Raw genomic sequence first — 22,125 nt, 5'->3', positions numbered from 1 at the left:
AAGGAAAGGAAATCACTTAACACACTATTTAACCTACTATACAAAACATTTTATGGATAATTTTATAGGCTAATATGGTTTATATAATGGTTTTCAACAATATAAACCTTTTCCCCACTAAAGTCCTACTTAGATGCCTCAATATTACATGGAGGACCCCTGAGGTATCTGCAGCTATGAAAGTAGAATGCAAACTCTCTCATAGGACATCCTAAGCTAGGAAACCTTTCTTTTCTTTTCTTTTTTCTTTTCTTTCTTTTTTCTTTTTATTTTGAGTGAGACAATGAGGGTTAAGTGACTGGGCCCATCGTCACACTGCTCGTAAGTGTCAAGTGTCTGAGGCCAGATTTGAACTCAGGTCCTCCTGAATCCAGGGCCGGTGCTCTATCCACTGCACCACCTAGTTGCCCCCTAGGAAACCTTTAACCTCCGGAATGGTGACTGAAAGAGCCAATCAACTTTCAGGTGTCTGGCCACTAGGTGAGGAATGATTTTTTTCTACAGTGGTTTCTCAGGAAACTGCTTAAAAAAAAAAGGTGGGGAGCAGCTAGGTGGCGCAGTGGATAGAGCACCAGCCCTGGATTCAGGAGTACCTGAGTTCAAAGCCGGCCTCAGACACTTGACACTTACTAGCTGTGTGACCCTGGGAAAGTCACTTAACCCCAATTGCCTCACTAAAAAAAAAAAGTGGCATGTTTGCAATCTATGATGATGGAGGGAGAACTCAGGCTAATGATACTAGAGATTTGTTAATGAATTATATTTTAATGTATCATATTTAATATTTTATTGTATTTAATATTTTACTCTATTGGGGTTTTTAAAACTACATTTAAAATCTTAACATATTAGATTAATCATTTTAAATACTTATCAGAGAACCAGAACTTTCTAGGCTATATACCTACACTAGCTTGCTAACAAACAAGATTCTGCTAACCCCAATCTTTAGGGTCCAAAGGGTTTAAATGAAGTGTCCATGACAGCAGATAAATCTCTTATTTGTGTTCTCTCTTCTCTATACTTTCTATTTGGAATAGGTAGCATGGTTTTCCATGAGTCATGCATTATTCAGGCCAGGCTTTAGCATCTATCACAAAAGTGGCTACTCAATTTCAATACTGTTAAAACAATGTGGCACATCAGCTCCTTGGTGATTTCATTTTCCTTAAGGGCACAGGCTTTGGGGGAAAATTCATGAAGTGTTAGTGAGCTATGGAAAATTATTGTCTCTGTGTTGAGATGGGTCTTATTTACTGACTCAATAACTCTAAACAAGTCTTTTAAATAGGGTACTAGTTTTCCAGCCCTTCTATCAAGTGTATTATCTGACCTTTTTCAAGAAGGAAACACTTAAATACTTACTGGATTTCAAAATATTTACCTCTATTCCCCCAAATTAAAAAAAATAACTAAATATTTTTTCCTCTCTTTGGTTGTAAAAGAAATGGAAAATTATGCTTTCTTGGGATCTATTATTCCTACATCCATTATTAAGGCCTTCTATAATTAGTTGCCAGCATAGAAGTCTGAATCCCAATTCCTGATAATGGCGTAAAATTATATGGGGTTTCAGAGACCATGCAACTTGACTGTAGTTCCTAACAAACTGGTAATTCCAAGTCTTAGGCTGGGCCCAACAACCAGCCTATTTAAGTATAGATAGGTTTATAATAATAGGGTAAGTGATGGATTTTTCACCTATTGCAATCCATGGAACAGAGGAAAATACAAAATGGCTTTCAGTGACATGAATCATCCTTCTATAGAGTGAGTAGTAGTGGATAAATAGGGAAATTAATTAAGCATTTACTATGTGCCAGGTACTGTGCAATGTGTTGGGGACACAAATACAAAATAAAAACAAAAACAAAACAGTGTTATGCTTAAAAAGCTTAAATTCTAATGGGTGAAACAACAAATAAAAGGACAGAGCAATGGACACAGTATCAGGACAACGAATTAAAATATGACTTTAGATACCATTTGTGTGTCCCTGGGCAGACTGCTTATGCTCTGTCTGCCAGTTTTCCCATTGGTTTTCCTAAGGCATGTGTTTAAGATCCATAAAATACAATGTTTTAATATTTATCAAAATGGATGGTTACTATAATATGCAGAAATAGTACTCTTATAAGAAGCCAAGGAAGTATTGCAAAGACTAGAGTCTTGAGAAAGAAATTGAAGACTACAGGAGCAGAGATGGTGTTTTGCTCATTGAGACATATTGAAGAAAAAAATGAAGAAGACAAAAATTGATATGGGATGTAAATACCAAGCTAAGAGGGTGGTATCTGATAGAGGAATTTTGATTCCTGGACTACAGTTTAAACTATACCAATGAATGGTAGACTCCTGGTCAGGAATGAAATGCCCTTAACAAAAGTTGGTAAGATAATATTTACCTATTGACCTGCAAAGCTAATTAAAAGGGCTTTCAACTTAAAAAAAAAAAGGAGAAAAGGAGAAAACTTCCTCACATTGGGAAAAAACATTAAATGGTCCAGTGCTTAGAAAAATCCATAAATTTCCTGATCACTACTAGATCTGATGCTGTTCTTGTATCTCTCTTTGAATAGTTGTGGAGAGAACTTGTCTTCCTACTATGCCATCTTTTCTGTTCTTCTATCAAAATCAATAAATACATAAAACAGAGAGACGTGTTTGATGAATATGTTGCCAGTTTCATGTTGGGTGTCCTGAATCAATTAAAAAATAGGAGAGGAATTTCCTATGGATGGTGAAATGCTCAAGATTCGCCTGTTTGTGGAGAAGATTACAGACTACTTAAAACTACACTATAGTACTTCTTTATAAGATAAATGACAATGTAAAATAAATCTGCTAAGTTGTTCACATGTGATAAACTAAGTGCTTTGAGATGCCTATCAGATTGCCTAAAACAATTGAAAGGGAAAATGACAAATGGAGAGGATATGGAAAAACAGGTAGAACTGTGAATTGATCCAACAATTTTGGAGAGCAATTTGGAATTGTGCCCAAAAAGTTATTAAACTGTTTATTAAACCTTTTGACCCAGCAATACCACTACTAGGTCTATTTCCAAAGATGAATAGGAGGGAAAGACATTAAACGTATAGAGCTCCTGACACAATTACCCCCAAAACAGCAATAAAACAACACCTGGAGCAGCAAAACCCACAAAAAGACATGCTGAGATTATTTTCTAGCAAAAGACAACTTAGAGGGGGCCATGCTGGGCTATAAGAAGAGTCCAACCCCATGACTGCACCAACACAGTCACTAGGCAGGCTACACCAAAGACACTTATCCCCAAAGTTTCCAAATTGGCTGCAGCAGCTGTTTCTTCTGAAACTAAGCTTAAGGTCGGGTGAGAGGGCTGAACACCTGGCCAGGAGGGGAAATACAGGGGTTTCTGTAGGACCTAAGGAGGAATTTTGCTATCCCAACACAGCAGGGAACCAGGAAGAAATCTTGAGCAGGGGGAGACCCAGGTGGGGGAGGGGTGCAGGCTCATTGGAGCTAAGATGCACAGCACAAAAAGTTTTTCTGCTTGGTTAATTAGCAAGTTGCCTTGAGGTTATCTTGAGAACAGAGAACAGGCCTGGAGAAAAAAAAAAAACCTGCCCTTCCTCAAACCAAAACACCTGGGGACCCTCTGAAGCTTGGGACAGTGTAGCTTGGAAGTAGGGCCCCACTGTAAAAGTCAAGTAAAAGACTACAAGATGAGCAAGCAAAGAAAGTTGAGAACTATTAAAGGTTCTTTAGCAACAAGGAAGATAGAAGTGCACCCTCAGAAGAGGATAACAACCTCAGGGCCCCCACATCCAAAGCTTCCAAGAAAGATATGAATTGGTCTCAGGCCATGGAAATGCTCAAAAGGGACTTTGAAGAGAAAGTAGGAGAGATAGAAGGAAGATTTAGAGAGGTGGAGGAAAGAATGGAGAAATAAGAGTGATGTAGGAAAGTCATGAGAAAAAAGTCAAGAGCTTGAAAAGCCAAATAGAAAAGGAAATACAAAAGCTCTCTGAAGAAAATTATTGCCTAAGAATTAGGAATGAACAAATGGAAGCTAGTGACTTTATGAGAAACCAAGACACAGTAAAGCAAATCCAAATGAATAAAAAAACAGGGCAATATGAAATATCTCTTTGGAAAAACAGCTGACCTGGGAAATAGATCCAGGAGAGATAATTTGAAAATCATCGGGCTACCTGAAAGCCATGAGCAAAATAAGAGTTTAGACAGCATCTTCCAAGAGATTGTCAGGGAAAAATTGCCCTGATATTCTAGAAGCAGAAGGTAAAATAGAAATTGAAAAAATCCACCAATCACCTCCTGAAAGAGATCCCAAAATGAAAACTTCCAAGAATATTATAGCAAAATTCCAGAACTCCCAGGTTAAGGAGAAAATATTGCAAGCAACCAGAAAGAAGCAATTCAAGTATGGTAGAGCCACAGTCAGGAGAGCACAAGATCTACCAGCTTCTACATTAAAGGATCAGAGGGCTTGGAATATGATAGTCTGGAGGGCAAAGGAACTGGCATTAAAACCAAGAATCACCTACCCAGCAAAACAGTATAATCTTTTAGAGGAAAAAAATGGGACTTCAATGGAAGAGAGGGCTTTCAGGTATTTGTGATGAAAAGTCCTGAACTGAATAGAAAATTTGACTTTCAAAACAATACCATAGAGAAGCATAAAAAGGTAAACAGGAAAAAAATCATGAGGGATATTAAAAGGTTAAACTGTTTACATGGGAAGATAATACTTTCAACTCACAGGAACTTTCTCACTATTAGGGCAGCTGAAAGGAATACATTTAGACAGAGGACACAGGTCTGAACTGAATATGAAGGTATGATATCTGTAAAACATGTATTTTTTGTTTATCCTTGTTTTTTGTGTGTGGAGGAGGGGAAGGCAGAGTGGAGGGGCTTATATCTGGGGCTGGATTTGGGTTTGGGGCCTTATGGGTCCAGGGCTGGTGCTTTGTCCAGTGTGCCACCTAGCTAACCCATGATGACATCTTTAAAATAAAGTTAAAAGGTAAGAGGAAAGGGAAAGGGAGAGGTAGACTGGGGAAATGTAGCTCACATAAAAGAAACAGGAAAAAGTTTATGGAGGGGAGGGGAATAGGGGGAAGGAGTGGGTGAGTGAGTGAATGCTACTATCATCAGAATTGGATCAAATTCAGAATAACATACATACTTAAGTGGCTATCTTAATATATTTTGCCTTGAAGGAAAGTGGGAGGGGAAGGAGATAAGGTGGGGGGGGGGAGAGGAGAGGAGAGGAAGGAAGGAAGGGGAGATTGTGGGAGGGACCAGTAAAAAGCAAAACACTTTCAAGGAAGGTGAAGATGTTCTGCACAATTGCACATGTATGACTTATATTGAATTGCTTGATTTCATAGCGAGGGTTGAGGAGGGAGGGAGGAAGAAAATTTAGAACACAATTAGCTCAAAGACCTTAATCTCATCAGAGTTGGGTCAAGGAGGGAATAACATTCACACCCAATTTGGAGGAGTACTCCATCTAACCCTATAGGAAAGTAGGAGGGGAAAAGGACAAGGAGAGAAGGGTGAAAGAAGGGAGGGCAGAGCAGGAGAGGGGGCAGTCAAAAGCAAAACACTTTTGAGGAGGAATAGGTAAAAGAAGATAGAAAATAGAATAAATATCCTGGGAAGGGAATAGGATGGAGGGAAACAGTCATGATGATTGATTATAATGGCAAAATATATGGTACCTACTCTGCTGGGCTATTGTGAAGAAAATTCTTTATCAAGTTTAAGGTACTATATAAAAGTTACAATGAACAGGATGCTGTGAGAAAAACCTGGAAAGACCTACATGAACTGAAGCAGAGTGAAATGTACTGTATACAAAATAACAGCAATAGTGTAAGATGATCTGCTGGGAAACATGTGGTTAGTTTCAGCAATGCAATGATCCAGTATAACTCTGAAGGAGTTATGAAAATTGTAATCCATCTACAGAGAAAGAACTGATGATATCTGAAAGCAGATTGAACCATATTTTTTTTTGACGTTCCTTAATATGAAGTTTTGTTTTTATCTGTTTTCTCTCACAACCTAGCTAATGTGGAGATATTTTCCACGAGTACTCATGTATAACTTATATTGAATTGCTTGAGTTCTTGGGGGTTGGGGCTGGGAAGGGAGGGAGGAAGAGAAGTTGGAACACAAAGTTTTAAAAAAAATTTGATGTCAAAATTTGTTTTTACATGTAATTTGGGAAACAAAATTCTAAACAGAAAAACAAAAAACAAAAACAAAAAAAAACAAAGATCATTAGAGGAAAAGGAAAAGAATGTATTTGTTCCAAAATATTCAAAGCAGCTCTTTGTGGTGACCAAAAACTGGAAATTTCAGGGACCTGCATCAATTGGGGAATGGCTAAAAAAATTATAGTATATGATTGTGATAGAATACTACTGCGCCATATGAAATGATGAGCTCAATGATTTTAGAAAAACATAGACTTGCACAAAATAATGAAGAGTGAAACAAAAAGAGCCAAGAGAACATTGTATACAGTAACAGCAATATTATTTTAAGAAGAACTTTGAGTGACTAAGTAATTTTGACCATTATAAATATTCAAATTAACTTCAAAGGGCATATAAAGAAAGATGCTATCTGCATCCAGAGAAAGAACTCATAAATAAAAGTATGTATAGATTTTACATACACACATATGCACACACATATATTTGTGTCTAATGGAAGTCAGCTCTAGAGTAGGGGGAAGGGAAGAAAAAAGAGGAATAAAAGAAAGTTATGTAACATGTATTTTTAAAGAATAACAATTTGTATAAAATAGATTTGCATTTTCACATGCAATCATCTTTTTAAAAAAATTGTTATGAAAATGTTTGTTTTATTCCATAAATTAAAAATAAAGATTAACAAATAATGTATATAATCAAGATTATGTCATCAATCTGAATGCACAAACCACTGATTTAGCCATTAATACATATGCCTTGGATAGGAACCATACAGACATTGAGTTGGGCCTGAAATGAATTAGAGAGCAGATCAGAAATCATTTGGAAGATTGAGTACTACTTTCAGTAATCCCACAATTCTCTATGATGTTAAAACTCATTTTTTTAAAAAACACCAATATTCTGCCAGTGATACTATATGGTTGTATATCATGTATACCATAATCTCCAAAGAATTAAAATTGCAGATGATCTAAAAATCAATGGCAAAATGTGTGGCAGATATAAGTAGTCTCCAGAAAACTTAGTGCTGGAAAAACAGTAGAATAAGTTATGTGGTAAAAGTGATGAATTATAGATGGTAGTTGAAATACTCTACTGATACTCATAAAAAATAAATTACCTAAAGAAAGGCTATGATTGGGTTGGAGAGATCCTCTACAGAAGGTTTATGTAAGGACATGAACAAAAATTACACAGGATGAGAAGAGATAGATGGGTTGCAATCTACTCTAAGACAAATAGTACCCACATGCTTGAGACATTAGGTCTGTCAAAGTATCACTGTATTATGGGTTGGTAGAATATATGATTTAAAAAAAAAATAATCTTCAAATACAATGCTAACCTGGAATGATATTTATTTCTTCAAGCTTGTTCCTTAGGCAGAGTTGGAAATAAGTAGTTCATATTTGGAAAATCTATGTAATTCATATAGATAGGAGAAAAGATAGGTCCCCTTGGACAAAGAATTATGCTAGCAAAGCAGCAAGGGAACCTAGAAAATATAAGGGTAGGAATCATACTTGTCACCCAGAAAAATAATTTCAATTAGTAGCTCATTCAAGGAGGAGGTATCATCTAGAAGTATAGATACATTTAGGTATGCAAATAAATAGTTTTCCAGATAATTGTGGTTATATTTAGGTCACCTACTTGCTAATCAAATAAAATAATACACAAGCCAACAAAAAGAATTATTCTTTAGCATTCATTTAATTATTGTGTCACTGTTTACAAACATCTTCACTATTTCATAGAAGCTAAGCTGTGATTTTATTCGAATAGGAACTTAGTGAAGAAAATCTCCTTACCAATGTCACTGAACATCTGCTAGATAACTTGTAATCTTGAAGAGTTGTGGAGAGGCTAAATGGGCTACTCAGGGCCACACAGACTGTTTATATCATAGGCTATATCAGAGATGTCAAATATGTAGCCTATGGGCCACATGCAGCCCACAACACTACTGAATGTGGGACAAATTAAAATAAAATGTAATTGGGAAATATTTTTTAAATAAATAAAAATATCATAAAACATAGATAATATTACATTTTAAGTCAATCTGTGGCCTGCAAGGATTGCTATGTACAAACTAGAGGCCCTTATTCCACTTTGCATTTGACGGCATTGGTCTAGACTCAAACATATTTCTTTCATGACTGATAGGTGGGTTCTCTAATTACACTATGCCATCTCTTCTATTTGATATTACTTATGAATCTTATTCAACATTTGTTATCAACTTTGTGATTGATTAATATTTGATGATAATGGATAAATAATAAATACCCAAATAAAGAAATTTTGAGTGAGAATGTTTAAAGAGCATGTCCAATGATCGTCTTAAAATATTTAGGAGTATCATGATTTCACATTAAGGAAGGAAAAAGCAAATCAACATCACACATTGGATCCTTAGTAAGAAGTACTCATTGCCTATTATTTTCTTTAATTTATTCCATCAGTGTATCCTAATTTGCATAGGTGAATGTTTGGCTCTTGATGAGCCACGTCAGATTTTGTGATCCACTTACATTTCCTGGCTGCGTACAAGGTATCCTTTCATGGCCAGGACTTCAGACTTTATCTCACAGACAAATGGATTTCATGACTGAATCAATTAAACTCATCTTTCCTTTCCTTGATTTTCGTGCTGGTTAGTCTAATTCATTTTTTAAACACTCACATTAGATAGCTTTTTTCTGAGCATTCTTTTAAAAAAGGCATGACAATATTTATGATTTTGTCACGTGTCTTGGAAAGGTTGCTGATATAAATTATATTCTAAAAAAGCAAACAAACCTGCCCTTACTACTAAAGCTGAGTTTTGTTTTTGTTCAGTGGTGTCTGATTCTTTGTGACCTCATTTTGGATTTTCTTGGCAAAGAGAAAGGAGTAGTTTGCTATTTCCTTCTCCAGTTCATTTTGCAGATGAGGAAACTGAGGCAAACAGGGTTAAGTGTCTTGCTCAGGGTCACACAGCTTATCTGAGGCCACATTTCAACTCAGGAAGATGAATCTTCCTGACTCCAGGTGGGGCATCCTATCTACTGCACCACTTAGGTGCCAAAGCTTAGTTAGTTGAGTACTTAAGGAAGAGATTCAATTTAGGACACTAGAAGGCAATTAGACAATCACTGTCTAAGTAATATAGCATGTCCATGAAATGCATAGTGGAGATCCTTTGTTTGGTAAAGGATTATTCAAAATCATGAGGTTTTTACTTACTTTTAGATTTTCAACCCAATCTTTCAAATACTAAGGTTTTTCTTGATTTGACCTTGGAAAATTTTCCACATTTAAAAAAAATGTTTAAAAAAATTATCTAGTTTAGTTAAAAAAAATTAAAAGTCACTAAACTTAATGGATTTCCCATGAAAACTGAAGTCAGTTGTAAAATGTAAGTTAAAACCAGAAAAGTTTGATTTGTTTAGCAAATAACAAAGAGGCTTCCACTCTCTATCTGTAGTGGCAAGTGTTCGATATTTGAACTTTGAGAACCAGGGTTCAAATCATAGCTCTGCTGCTTAATATTTGTATGATCTTCGACAAGTAATTTACCTTCTATAAAATGAAGGAATTAAGCTAGCTAATCCCTAAGGTATTTTCTAGCTCCATCTATGATTCTGTGATTACATAAATGTGTATGTGTGTATATATAATATACATATATAATTCAATTAATTTAAATAAGTTTATAAAATTAGCTTCCTAATATGTCAATCCTGGTCTTCATATTTCTTTTTTTTTTTTAGTGAGGCAATTGGGATTAAGTGACTTGCCCAGGGTCACACAGCTAGTAAGTGTTAAGTGTCTGAGGCCAGATTTGAACTCAGGTACTCCTGACTCCAGGGCCGGTGCTCTATCCACTGTGCCACCTAGCTGCCCCTGGTCTTCATATTTCTAAATAAGATAAACTTAGTATAATGTAGGGAATAGGTAGCTTGGTAGTGGATAGAGAGCTTTCCTAAAAGTTAGACAATCTGAGTGAATGTCCAATCCTTTACATACTCACTGTGTCACCCTGGGCAAGTGTCTTAACTTCTCAGGTAACCTAAGGTAAGCCTAGAGCTTAAATTGCAGAAACACTGCTGATTTGCATTGGAAAAGGGAATTTTCTCACTGGACTTCCCTTCCTCCATTTCTCCCCCCAAAATCATTGGTGTATTTCAATATTTCTAATTATGCATAATTTATTCTATTCATTTGGTATAAAGTGTTCATTTCTAATTAGCATTTGACAAAGAAGGAAAGTGATAAAGTTTATGACATAATCACATTTCAATAAATCCTAATGATCAAGAACTGAATCCTTGGGTTCAAGCCCTAAGTATTACAATCATGTTCCCTGAGTTCACTTTGAAGAATTTGGTCATTTTTTGGTTGACTATCTAGAAGTGTATTGTATTAGATGGAATGTGATCATTGGTCTTTTTTTTTTCACCCTTATTATTTCCAATATCAGTCTGTTCAATTGCATTTTCCATTTACTCCTAATTTCTGTAACATGAGGAACTGAAATGAGTTCCATTTCCTAAATATAGAGAAATTTCAGCATCATTTATCTTTATTAGGTCAGAGCACTTGACAGCAAATTCCTGTGGTTTTGCAATATTTAAATTTGTTCCATTTTTAGAGGTTAATTTTTGGACCACTACTGATTTATTAGAAGGTTGCAGTTTTTCATTTTACTGTATTATTTCTGTCATTATCATAGTCTGGTAGAATTCACATTTTTTATTTGTTTCTTTTTTTAAAAAAATCCATGGACATTTAGGCTTTAATTCTTAAATTGAGTATAGCATATAGGGTTATTCTATATGTGAATTTTGTAAAAGAAATAAATAAAAGACTGTGCTCCCTGAATATTGCTTTATTCTTACTGAAATATTCCCTTCATCCATCAAGGGGAAGAATTTAGGAACCTGATTATTGAACCCTAGAAGTGGGTGAGGTGTGTAGACCCATGCATGCCCTCTTTGGGCCTAGTGGTCAGTGGTATGTTGGAGAAAGGGAGCTGGTTGGGGAGGAATCTTGCTTACCAAATCTAATGTCCTTTTTTCTCAGCTCTCAAACTTCTTGATCTCCCTACAGCTTTTGACATTGTTGATCACTCTCTTCTCTTTGGTACTCTTTTTTTTCTAGGTTTTCATGATAGTTTTCTCTCCTTGTTCTCCTTCCTATTAGCCTGGGTGTCATATAGACCTCTTAAACACAATGTCTAAGATTGACCTCATTATCTTTTCTCCAAAATCAACCCAAATTCCAAAATTCCCTATTACTGTAGAAGGCACCAATATCCTCCCAGTCACCCAGACTGGTAATCTTTACTCCTCACTATCTTTCCCTTCCTATATACAATCTGTTGACAAGGCCTATCAATTTTATGTTAACATCATTTGAATATATGTCCTTCTCTACTCTGCCACTCTGACCCTGGTGCAGGCCCTTATCCCCTCACAACTAGGACTTATTGCAGTAGATAACCTGCTGGTCTTGAGTGGCAGCCCAGGTGGGGGAGGGGTACATGTATGCCAGAGCTTGCAACCACAGTGAAACAGAATTCTGTTCCCATGTTTAAGAGAAAGCAGGCCTCTGGTTACTTAAAGATCAGAGCACAGGCCAGGGAGTGTAGAACATGCTTCTCCTTAAATCATAGAACCTTGGAACCCCTGAAGCTTGCGACAGTACATCCTAGAAATAATGCCCCACTTTAAGAGGGAGTTAAAAGTCAAGAAATAGATGAGGAAAATGAGCAGACAGAAAAAACTACAGACAACAGAAAGTTTCTTTAGTGACAAGGAAAATCAAAATATACCCTCAGAAGAAGTTAACAAAGTCAAAGCTCCTACATCCAAAGCTTCCAAGAAAAATATGAATTGGTCTAAGGCCATGGGAGAGCTCAAAAAGGACTTTGAGGATAAGATAAAAGAGGTAGAGGAAACAATGGAAAGAGAAATGAGAGTGATGAAGAAGGGTCATAAAAAAATGTCAACAGATTGAAAAGGTGATACAAAAGCTCTCTGAAGAAAATAATTGCTTAAGAATTAGTATTGAGCAAATGGAAGCTAATGACTTCATGAGAAATCAAGATACAATAAAGCAAAATAGGGACAGCAAGGTAGTGCAGTGGATAAAGCACCAGCCCTAGATTTAGGAGGACCTGAGTTCAAATCTAGCCTCAGACACTTGACACTTACTAGCTGTGTGACCCTGGACAAATCACTTAACCCTCATTGCTCAGCCCAAAACAAAACAAAAAAACGAATAAAAACACAATAAAGTAAAACAAAAAGAATGAAAAAAATAGAGGGTAATGTGAAATATCGCCTTGGAAAAACAACTGACCTGGAAATTAGATCCAGGAGAGATAATTTGAAAATTATTGGACTACCTGAAAGCTATGTTTAAAAAACTTATACATCATCCTCCAAAAAATTCCCCTGATATTCTAGAAGCAGAAGGTAAAATAGAAATTGAAAGAATCCACCAATCACCTCCTGAAACAGATCCCAAAATGAAAACTTTCAGGAATATTATAGCCAAATTCCAGAACTCCCAGGTCAAGGAGAAAATATTGCAAGCAACCAGAAAGAAACAATTCAAGTATGGTTTAGCCATAGTCAGGAAAGCACAAAATCTACCAGATTCTACATTAAAGGATCACAGGGCTTGGAATATGGAGTCTGGAGAGCAAAGGAACTGGGACTACAGCCAAGAATCACCTACCAAGCAAAACTGAGTATAATCTTTTAGAGGAAAAAAATAGGACTTCAAAGAAAGAGAGGGCTTTCAGGCATTTGTGATGAAAAGTCCTGAACTGAATAGAAAATTTGACTTTCAAATACAAGACCCTAGAGAAGCATAAAAAGGTAAGCAGGAAAAATAAATAATAAGGTTAAACTGTTTACATTCCTACCTGAGAAGATGATACTTGTAACTCATAAGAACTTTCTCATTATTAGTGCAGGTGGGTGGAGTATATTTAGACAGAGGGCACAGGTGTGAATTGAATATAAAGGAATGGCATCTTTAAAAAAATAAAATTAAAGGATGAGAGAGGAATGCACTGGGAGAAAGGGAAAGAGAGAGGTGTAATGGGGTAAAGTATCTTACATAAAAGAAGCAAGAAAAAACTCATGGAGTGGAGGGGAAGATGGGGGAGGTACAGTGGAGTGAGTAAGCCTTACTCTCATCAGAATAGATAGCCTACTGGTTGTTCTGCCTGCTCAAATGTCTCCCTACTCTAGTACATTCTCCACTCAGTTTCCAAAGTGATCTTCCCAAAGCACAGGTTCGACTATGTCACTCCTTGCCTTTAAGAAACTCTAGTGGTTCCCTCTCATGTCCAAGATCAAATATAAAATCTTCTGTTTGGAATTTAAATCCCTTCATAACCTACCTCTTTCCCCCAACCTTTCCAGTCTCCTTACATCTTACATTTTACCATATACTCTGCAATCTAGTTACATTGGACTCCTTGCTGTTCTTCTCCCAACTACAAGCACTTTAACTGGCTGTCTCCCTGGAATATTCTCCCTCCTCACCTCTGCCTCCTGGCTTTCCTGGTTTCCTTTCCTGATCCCTCTTAAGCCTAGTGCCTTCTCTCTAGTGATTATGTCCAATCCAAGCTGAATATATCTTGGTTGTACATAGTTATTTACAGGTCTCTCCCATTAGATTGTGAATTCCTCAGGGCAGGGACGTGTTTGTTTTTTAGAACTTTCTTTGTATTTGCAATGCTTAGTACAGTGCCTGACATATTGTAGATACTTATTAAATGTGTATTGACTTACTAATTGACTAGTGAGATAATTATCTGTATTCCCCTTCACTGATGGAGTAGCAGCTTCTCTTTCTTAGTAGACTCTAATCTCCTTGAGAGCAGGGTCTTCGCCTCCCAGCCCCTTCCCCACCCCCCCCATTCTCTGTATCCCTAGGCAAAGTGTCTAGCATACAATGGGTACTTAATAAATGCTCATTGACTAAATTTAAGGTCTAACTTGAAAACTTTCACTGTATAAAGTCACAGACTAAAATCCATATATTTAAGAGAGGATAATTCTAGAAAAGTCTACATGAAATTTATGACTATAGAATGAAAAGAGTGCTGAGTTAGTTGTTAGAAGGTTTGGGTTTGAATTCTAGATATTCTACTCAATACTTATGAGATTAAAGGCTAGTCACAACCTCTCTGCCTCTTGATTGGCTTTCTTTGAAAAAATAGGGGGCAGGGCAAGGCTTGAGTTAAATTAGCTTTATGGTCTAGCCCAACTGTAAGTCTCTGACACTATTATCCCATTACTCTTGAATGATGTATGGGTCATCAGAGAGAGTTGAAACCATTTAAAGTTTAAAAGTATATATATAGGGGCAGCTAGATGGCGCAGTGGATAGAGCACCGGCCCTGGAGTCAGGAGTACCTGAGTTCAAATCCGGCCTCAGACACTTAACACTTACTAGCTGTGTGACCCTGGGCAAGTCACTTAACCCCAATTGCCTCACTAAAAAAAAAAAAAAAAAAAAAAAGTATATACACACACACACACACACACACACACACACACACACACACACATATATATGGGAAAATGTAGAAAACTAAAAATTTGAAATGTAAACATAAAAAGTTGTTTCTCTTTTTGAGTGAAAGAAACTTTTAAAATGATCTCTACATATAACATTTCATGTTTTCCTTCAGAAAACCCTAGAGGAAAATTATACATAGTATTGTTTTGAAAACTTGTGTACAGAAAATCAATTTTCTGTAAACCTAACAGTAATATGCATGTGTATCAACCCTTGGGACCATACAACTATAGAAACATCATTCAGTCTGTATTAAACTAGGCCCTAGAAATTTCAATAAATGATTAGGAAAACAAAGACATATGTTAGAAGAATAATGGATGTAATAAGGGTAAATTTTTAATGAGTTTATCAGACAAATTTAGTATACTTTTACCTTCATGCAGAGAGCATTTTTTTATTTGAATCTAGCTAGTCTACTGCAACATGACTTTCTTTGAAAATCCAAACTCTAATTTTCTCATAAAAGAAAAATGAAAGGTAATATTTCATTAAAATAGCTGCTCTACAACAATGACCCTCTAAAAGTTATTTTTTGAAAGAAATAGAATGAAAAATAACATCAAAAAGGGGATGGCTAATGCAGTAGATTGAGAGTTGGCCTTCGAAACTAGGTTCAAGGCCCACCTCTGACAGACTGAATATTTGAACTCATGTGGGTAAATGAACTTCTTGGTAATGTAGGTTCTTCTCCAAGATGAGAAGTTGCAGGAAAAATACTGACCTGTGTGGGTAGAAGGATTTTATGAATCTGGGAAGTCCATACACACACACACACACACACACACACACACACACACACACACACACATATGGAATAATAAGTCTTATTCCTATTCTTTATTTGAAGTACAACATGATATTTTTCTGTTAAAATGTTCAATATCCAAATATTAACAGAACTGGAGAAATTGTGAATTCAAACATTACTTATTGAGCACCTACAGCAAGTCTCCCATGAGGTGCTTTAATTGTGGGAGCTGGAATGGGGACAATGACACAAAAGAAGAAAATAAAATCCTTGGCCTAAGGAAAATAGGAAATAAAAAAATTGAAATCTGAAAGATGAAACCTAGAGGACAGTCAATATTAGAATAAAGAATATTCTCAATGATAGATCAAATCATAACATTATCTAAATATATGAGACTTATGATCTTTAGTATTCCAAACATACATTTTTATTGATTGGTCAAATGATCACAATATAAATAACAATAGCTTTCATCTGATTCTTATAACAATCCTATTAGGTACCTAATCCATTTATTGTCATTCCCATTTTAAAGATGAAGAGATTGGTGGTTAGAAAAAAATCACATAGAGTAATTGTAGGTAGGATTTGAACTTGGGTCTCTCTTGACTTCAAGTACAATACTCTTTTCTACTATAGCACATATAATTGTTACAGATAGCGAAATCTTTTGTTGGTTAGATTTGCAATTCAGACATGTCAGCAGTCATTTCAGTATAAATGTCAAAGTTCAGATACTCTGGACTTAAAAATCTAAAAAAGTCAAATCCTTAAACATTTTGTTTCTCTTCAAAGGCAGCTAGGTGATGCAGAGGATAGAACATTGACCATGAAGTCAGGAAGACCTGAGTTCAAATCCAGGCACAGATGATGGGCACTTACTAGCTGTGTGACCCTGGGAAAATCACTTAATTCTGATTGTCTCACAAAAAAAATCCCTGAATTTTTAGTATTGAACCATAATCAAAATTTTCACAGGCTCAAAGAACATGAGTTTTAGGAGGTAAATTTAAAGACCATTGAATTCAAATCATTCATTTTGCAGATGAAGAAACTTAACCCCAGAAAAAATTAAATGACTCATCAAAGATCACACATGTAGGTTAGTGCTAGACCTGTCACTAGAATTCTTGTCTCCTCACACCTAAGTACCAATAACCTATATAGCCTCTCCACAAGCACTGGTGGTTTTAATTACCAGTGTCTTAACTGAAATGTCATTACATATTGAATAAACTCAAGTAAAGATTACTGATTTGTTTTTAAAATTTTAAAAGAATTACAAAAAGAATACTGATATGGTTATATAGTTAGCATATATTACTCTTTATGGGATAAAAGGATTCTGGTATATAAATACTCAAATTCCTGAGCTGTTTCTCAGAGAGGTTTGCCTGGGACAATGATAACTTAGATACATGTGGTTCTCTGATACTGGTTTTTGGTTTTTTGGGGGTTTTTTGGTGAGGCAATTGGGGTTAAGTGACTTGCCCAGGGTCACACAGCTAGTAAGTGTTAAGTGTCTGAGGCTGGATTTGAACTCAGGTACTCCTGACTCCAGGGCCGGTACTCTATCCACTGCGCCATCTAGCTGCCCCCTCTGATACTGTTTTCACATATGTAAATTGGAATTATTGAAACCCATGGTATCTTCTCATAGGAGATTCTTGCAAGAAAAGTGTTCTGTAAAACTTAAAGTTCTATGTTGATATAAGCTATCATTGTTGGCATTTGTTTAGAAAGAGTATCACCTTTCAGAATAACACCACCAGTATCACAAAATAATATACATATAGTATAACAATAAAAAATAATTATACATCATTGAAGAGAGACAATATGGCATAGTGGATAGAAACTGGCTTTGGAGCCAGGAAGACCTGAATTCTTCAGTGTCTAAAACATGTATCACCAAGGGTCAATCTATTAGCTTTTTAGTTCTTCAAGAAACTTGCTAAGACAATTAGTTGGAGCAAAGGTACTGACCTGCATTGGTAGAAGAGGTTCACTCATCAATGAGTTCTCTCTAACAGTGAAACCACAGGTCCTTTCCCTATCTATAAAATTATTATTTATACCATATCACAGTTCAAATGCCACTTCTAACATTAGACCTTTTGAAATCCCCTAGCTGATAGAATTCCCCCCCAAAATATTACATTTCCCATCTACCTACATTTTCTCTTCCCTGATGCAATGTAAGTTCTATGATAGCAGAGACTATTTAATTTTTGTTTTTGTATTACCACATCCTAGCTCAATGCCTGGCACATTGTGCACATTTAATACATTGTTTTTGATTGATTGATATAATGCAATAATATCTAATAGATTTTTTTACTGCATTTAAGTTAAAATAATGAATGTAAGAAAACCAGAGCATTTTTTCCACAGGGCAATGAGGGTTAAGTGAATTGCCCCGAGTCACACAGCTAGTGTCAAGTGTCTGAGGCCAGATTTGAACTCAGGTACTCCTGAATCCGGGACTGGCGCTTTATCCACTGAACCACCTAGCTACCCCTAGAGCATTTTTATGCTTAATATTACATGTATTTGAATAGTATTGCTTAGAGGAAAATAGGGATATATATATGTTTATGCTTGTTTTACAGAAGGAAAAACAAAGATGTGAATCTAACTGGATCCTAAAAAACCACTCTTCTGGGGATTGGTACATGAGCCATGCACCCTGAGAGCATGAGGTGGATGGAATCAATAGAGGTGATACAAGGAAAGATGTCCAGTAGCATGACTGCCATCTTAGCTCCAGGGAATGACCTCAAGTTTTGCTTGTTATTTTAATTCTTCCAGTCATTTGAAAATCTGAGTTCAAGCTTCCAGATGTAAAATGGAAACTTAGCCTGGAAGGAGACCTCATACAGAACAGGATGAAGACACCTAGCATAGAAGAAAGTCATCATGATCTTGGGCCAGTCTACATACCAAGCAATGGCTTTGGGGAAGGAAATATCACCACAAGAGCCAGAGCCCGGCTTTTAAAATATGACTAGAGATTTTTTATAGGCAAATCAACCAGGAGAGAGGGGACAAATGGACAAATGGGGAAAAGAAAGAAACTCCAGGGGTCAAAGCATCCAGATTTCCAGGATTTTGTAAAATAGGGGACTTCCAAGGTGGGAGCCAGAGCTAATTGAGAAGTAATGTGGTATAATAGGAAAAAATACTAGACTCAGGAGTAAGAAAGATCTGGGTTCAAATCCTCCACCTAATACTTACTAGTAGTGGGAAAGGCATTTAACCTTCCTAAATCTCAGGTTCCTCATCTATAGAATGGGGATAAAAATAATTTCATTAGGTTGTATTGGGGTTCAAATGAAATCATGTATGTAAAACACTATGAAAACACCCAAGTGCTATATATGTATTAGGTATTATTAGGAAGGGGCAGTATAACCTGTGAATAAGAGGGCTAGCTTCAGAATCTGAACCATCTGGATTCAATTTGTTTCTGACACATACTGATTGTATGACCTGAGAAAGTCATTTAGCTTCTTAATGTGCCACACAGCTAAGACTATAAACTCAGAGAAAAGTTCTGACCTGGACTGGTAGGCTATGTTTCTTTTTTTGTTTGTTTTTTTTTGTTTTGTTTTTTGGCAGGGCAATGGGGATTAAGTGACTTGCCCAAGGTCACACAGCTAGTAAGTGTCAAGTTCCTGAGGCTGGCTTTGAACTCAGGTCTTTCTGAATCCAGGGCCAGTGCTCTATCCACTGCGCTACCTAGCTGCCCCAAGCTATGTTTCTTCACTGGAAACTTTTTATGGTGCAGTAAATAGAGTACCTAGAGTGGAGGCAGGTGTATGACCCTGAGAAAGTCACTTAACCTCTTTCTGTCTGTTTCCTCAACTGCAAAATGAAGGTAATTAATAATACCTTTCCTTCCTTCCTTCTTTCGTTCCTTCCTTTCTTCCTTCCTTTCTTCCTTCTTTCTTTCCTTCCTTCCCTCCTTCCTTCCTTCCTTCCTTCATTCATTCTTTCTTTCCTTCCTTTCTTCCTCCCTTTCTTCCTTTCTTCCTCCCTTTCCTCCTTCTTTCTTTCCTTCCTTCCTTCCTTCCTTCCTCCTTTCCTTCCTTCCTTCCTCCTTTCCTTCCTTTCTTCCTCCCTTTCTTCCTTTCTTCCTCCCTTTCCTCCTTCTTTCTTTCCTTCCTTCCTTCCTTCCTTCCTCCTTTCCTTCCTTCCTTCCTCCTTTCCTTCCTTCCCTCCTTCCTCCTTTCCTTCCTTCCCTCCTTCCTTTCCTTCCTTCCTCTCTTCTGGTTTAAACCAAAAAAGAAAAAAAGAATACTGGACCAGAAGACTTAAATCTCTGTGGGCCTGAAATTTGAGGAAAAAGAACAGGTCTGTTTTAAACCACAGTTCCAGGGAATTATTATGTTTCTTTACCAAGTCTATTTCCATAGGGTTTTCTTGTAGGCCTGGAGCCTAAGAGAAAATATTGGTGGTTGAACATGTTTTATATTTACAGCAATGGCTGAAATCAGAGGTAAGCATTTTCATTAACACACAAACACCATCCCCTCTCCCCCTACAAACAAAGCAAACTGAAACCTACTCCTAGCTGACGTGAAATCTCTAATCCCATGTAAGAAGGGCATTAATGAAAATGCTGTGCTATGTTCCCTCCATACCTTCTTTCTGCCTGACTAATGTTTCTTTGGTGGTAGGAGAGTCGTTTCCACATTAGAAAAACTGGGTGACTCACTCACTACACTAATAATGTATCTCCTGCAGAAAGATTTTCCCTAAAGAATCATGACTGTTTGCTGCAGCTGCAGAGTTTAGAAAGGCCTGGAAGCTTCCGCAGGAGTCTGCTTTATGCTGGGTTGAGCTCTAATTGTGTTTATTTATTGTACTGTTTGCTATCTCCCCCTAAGAATATGTACATCATCCACATATTATCTAGGAAAAAAAAAGTTTAAAGCTTTACTCATGAAGGAGTGAATAAGCAGGGTGGTGTGTAATTTTAATACAATATGGTTGGTGATTAGGATTCCTCATTAACATCCCTCCTCCCAAGAGGTGTGCAGAGGGATGTAACAGATAGAAGTGCTATGAGTAGGTATACTAAAGCATATTTGTAATGAATTATGGGAAATTCTTGTGAAGCAAAAAGAGACTTTAATGAGATAAGGTAAGATTAGTAATTTCTCTTCATAATTATATTATTTCTGGAGGTATGTGAGGAATAAAAAGAAAAGTACAAATTGATGGTTTTTTCCAAAAATAGTCTCTTAATAGATCACAAGCATTATTTCTTAATGTAGATGTAATTGAAAATGTATTTAGAAGTAAATTGAAATCTTGTGCAAATGAAGGGAAGCATGGAGTATTTTAAGTGATCATATTATATTGATGAGTAGTAGCATTAATTACAAATAGTAAGAGGAGTTAGTTCATTTTTTTTTTTTACCACTCATTATAACAAAATAGCCTTAAGGATTTTTTTTTTGTTTGAGTCAAGACAGAATTAGTTAAATAAGAACCACAGGGCTATAATCAGATAATCCAATTTAATGAATGGATTACTACCATGTTGGGATGGGGCCAGGGCTTTTATTTCATAGGGTGTGGAGAACTCAGGATGAAGAAATTCCTACCAAATTAGATTTGTATTTCTGATACTAGAAAGTTGCCTGGGAATAATGATTCCCCAGGGTCACAGAGCCAGTATGTGTCAAAAGGGAGAACTGAACACAGGTCTTCCAGAAGCCGGTTGTCTATCCACCATTCCATGCTACCTAAATAGTATAGTCTACATTTTAAATTAACTTGGAAATAAAATTAATTAAGATATCATTTGGAAAATAACAGGAATAAACTACTCATGTTTACCCAAAACTATGTCAACTGGGTTGCCTTTTTTCATAGTAAGCCCTATAGTAGCATCTTTATGTTTTTTCTTACCTCAAAGTAGGCAAAATAAGATCTAAATTTTTATATAGAACTGCTCCAAGGACAAACACAGATGATTCATCTAATTCTAAAGGGAAAAAAAATAAATATATTAATACAATAGCAAGAAAAAATGGTACATTTTGAAATACTACAACCTATTAGACTTTTTCCAACTTTCCCACACTGTCAGTGCTTATGTAGGCAATATGAAAGCTGCACAAGAAAAAGATTCTTCCCCCATTATCTTGTGATGTCTCCTATTAAAATATAAGCTACCTGAGGTCAGGGATTTTTTTTTTGCCTTTGTATTCGTAGTTTCTACCCCTGACATTAGGCACCTGCTTTAAAGGCAGCCATAGACATGTAACTGGTGAGAAAGGGATGAAGTAATGTTAATGTCTCTTAGGGCCTTGGAGAAACCATGGCCAGTATCCCCAAAAGCATAAAGGGGGATATTAAGCTGAGGAACATAAAATCATAGAGCAAAGATTTGAAGCTGAAAGTAATCTTTGAGATTATCAAGTCCAATCCCATCATCTGATAAAATGAAATTTTTGAAAATAAGTATTCATTCTGGATAATTACAGGATGATAGATTGAGAATTGGGCAGGACTTTAGTGTTCACC

At 36.4% G+C, this 22,125-nt stretch overlaps 1 protein-coding gene across 1 annotated transcript in view; it reads right to left on the bottom strand.

Annotated features, from left to right (window-relative positions):
• ADGRB3 (adhesion G protein-coupled receptor B3) overlaps positions 1-22,125 on the bottom strand; it is an 890,484-nt gene that overhangs the window by 384,544 nt on the left and 483,815 nt on the right. Inside the window, 1 exon segment of the mRNA XM_044001123.1 lies at positions 21,508-21,583. Coding sequence (XP_043857058.1) covers positions 21,508-21,583 — 76 coding nt within the window.

Source organism: Dromiciops gliroides, chromosome 4 (genome assembly GCF_019393635.1).
Source record: "Dromiciops gliroides isolate mDroGli1 chromosome 4, mDroGli1.pri, whole genome shotgun sequence".
In the NCBI taxonomy this organism is placed as follows: domain Eukaryota; kingdom Metazoa; phylum Chordata; class Mammalia; order Microbiotheria; family Microbiotheriidae; genus Dromiciops; species Dromiciops gliroides.
Note: the sequence above shows the minus strand (reverse complement) of the source record. Positions and strands in the feature narration are given on the sequence as shown.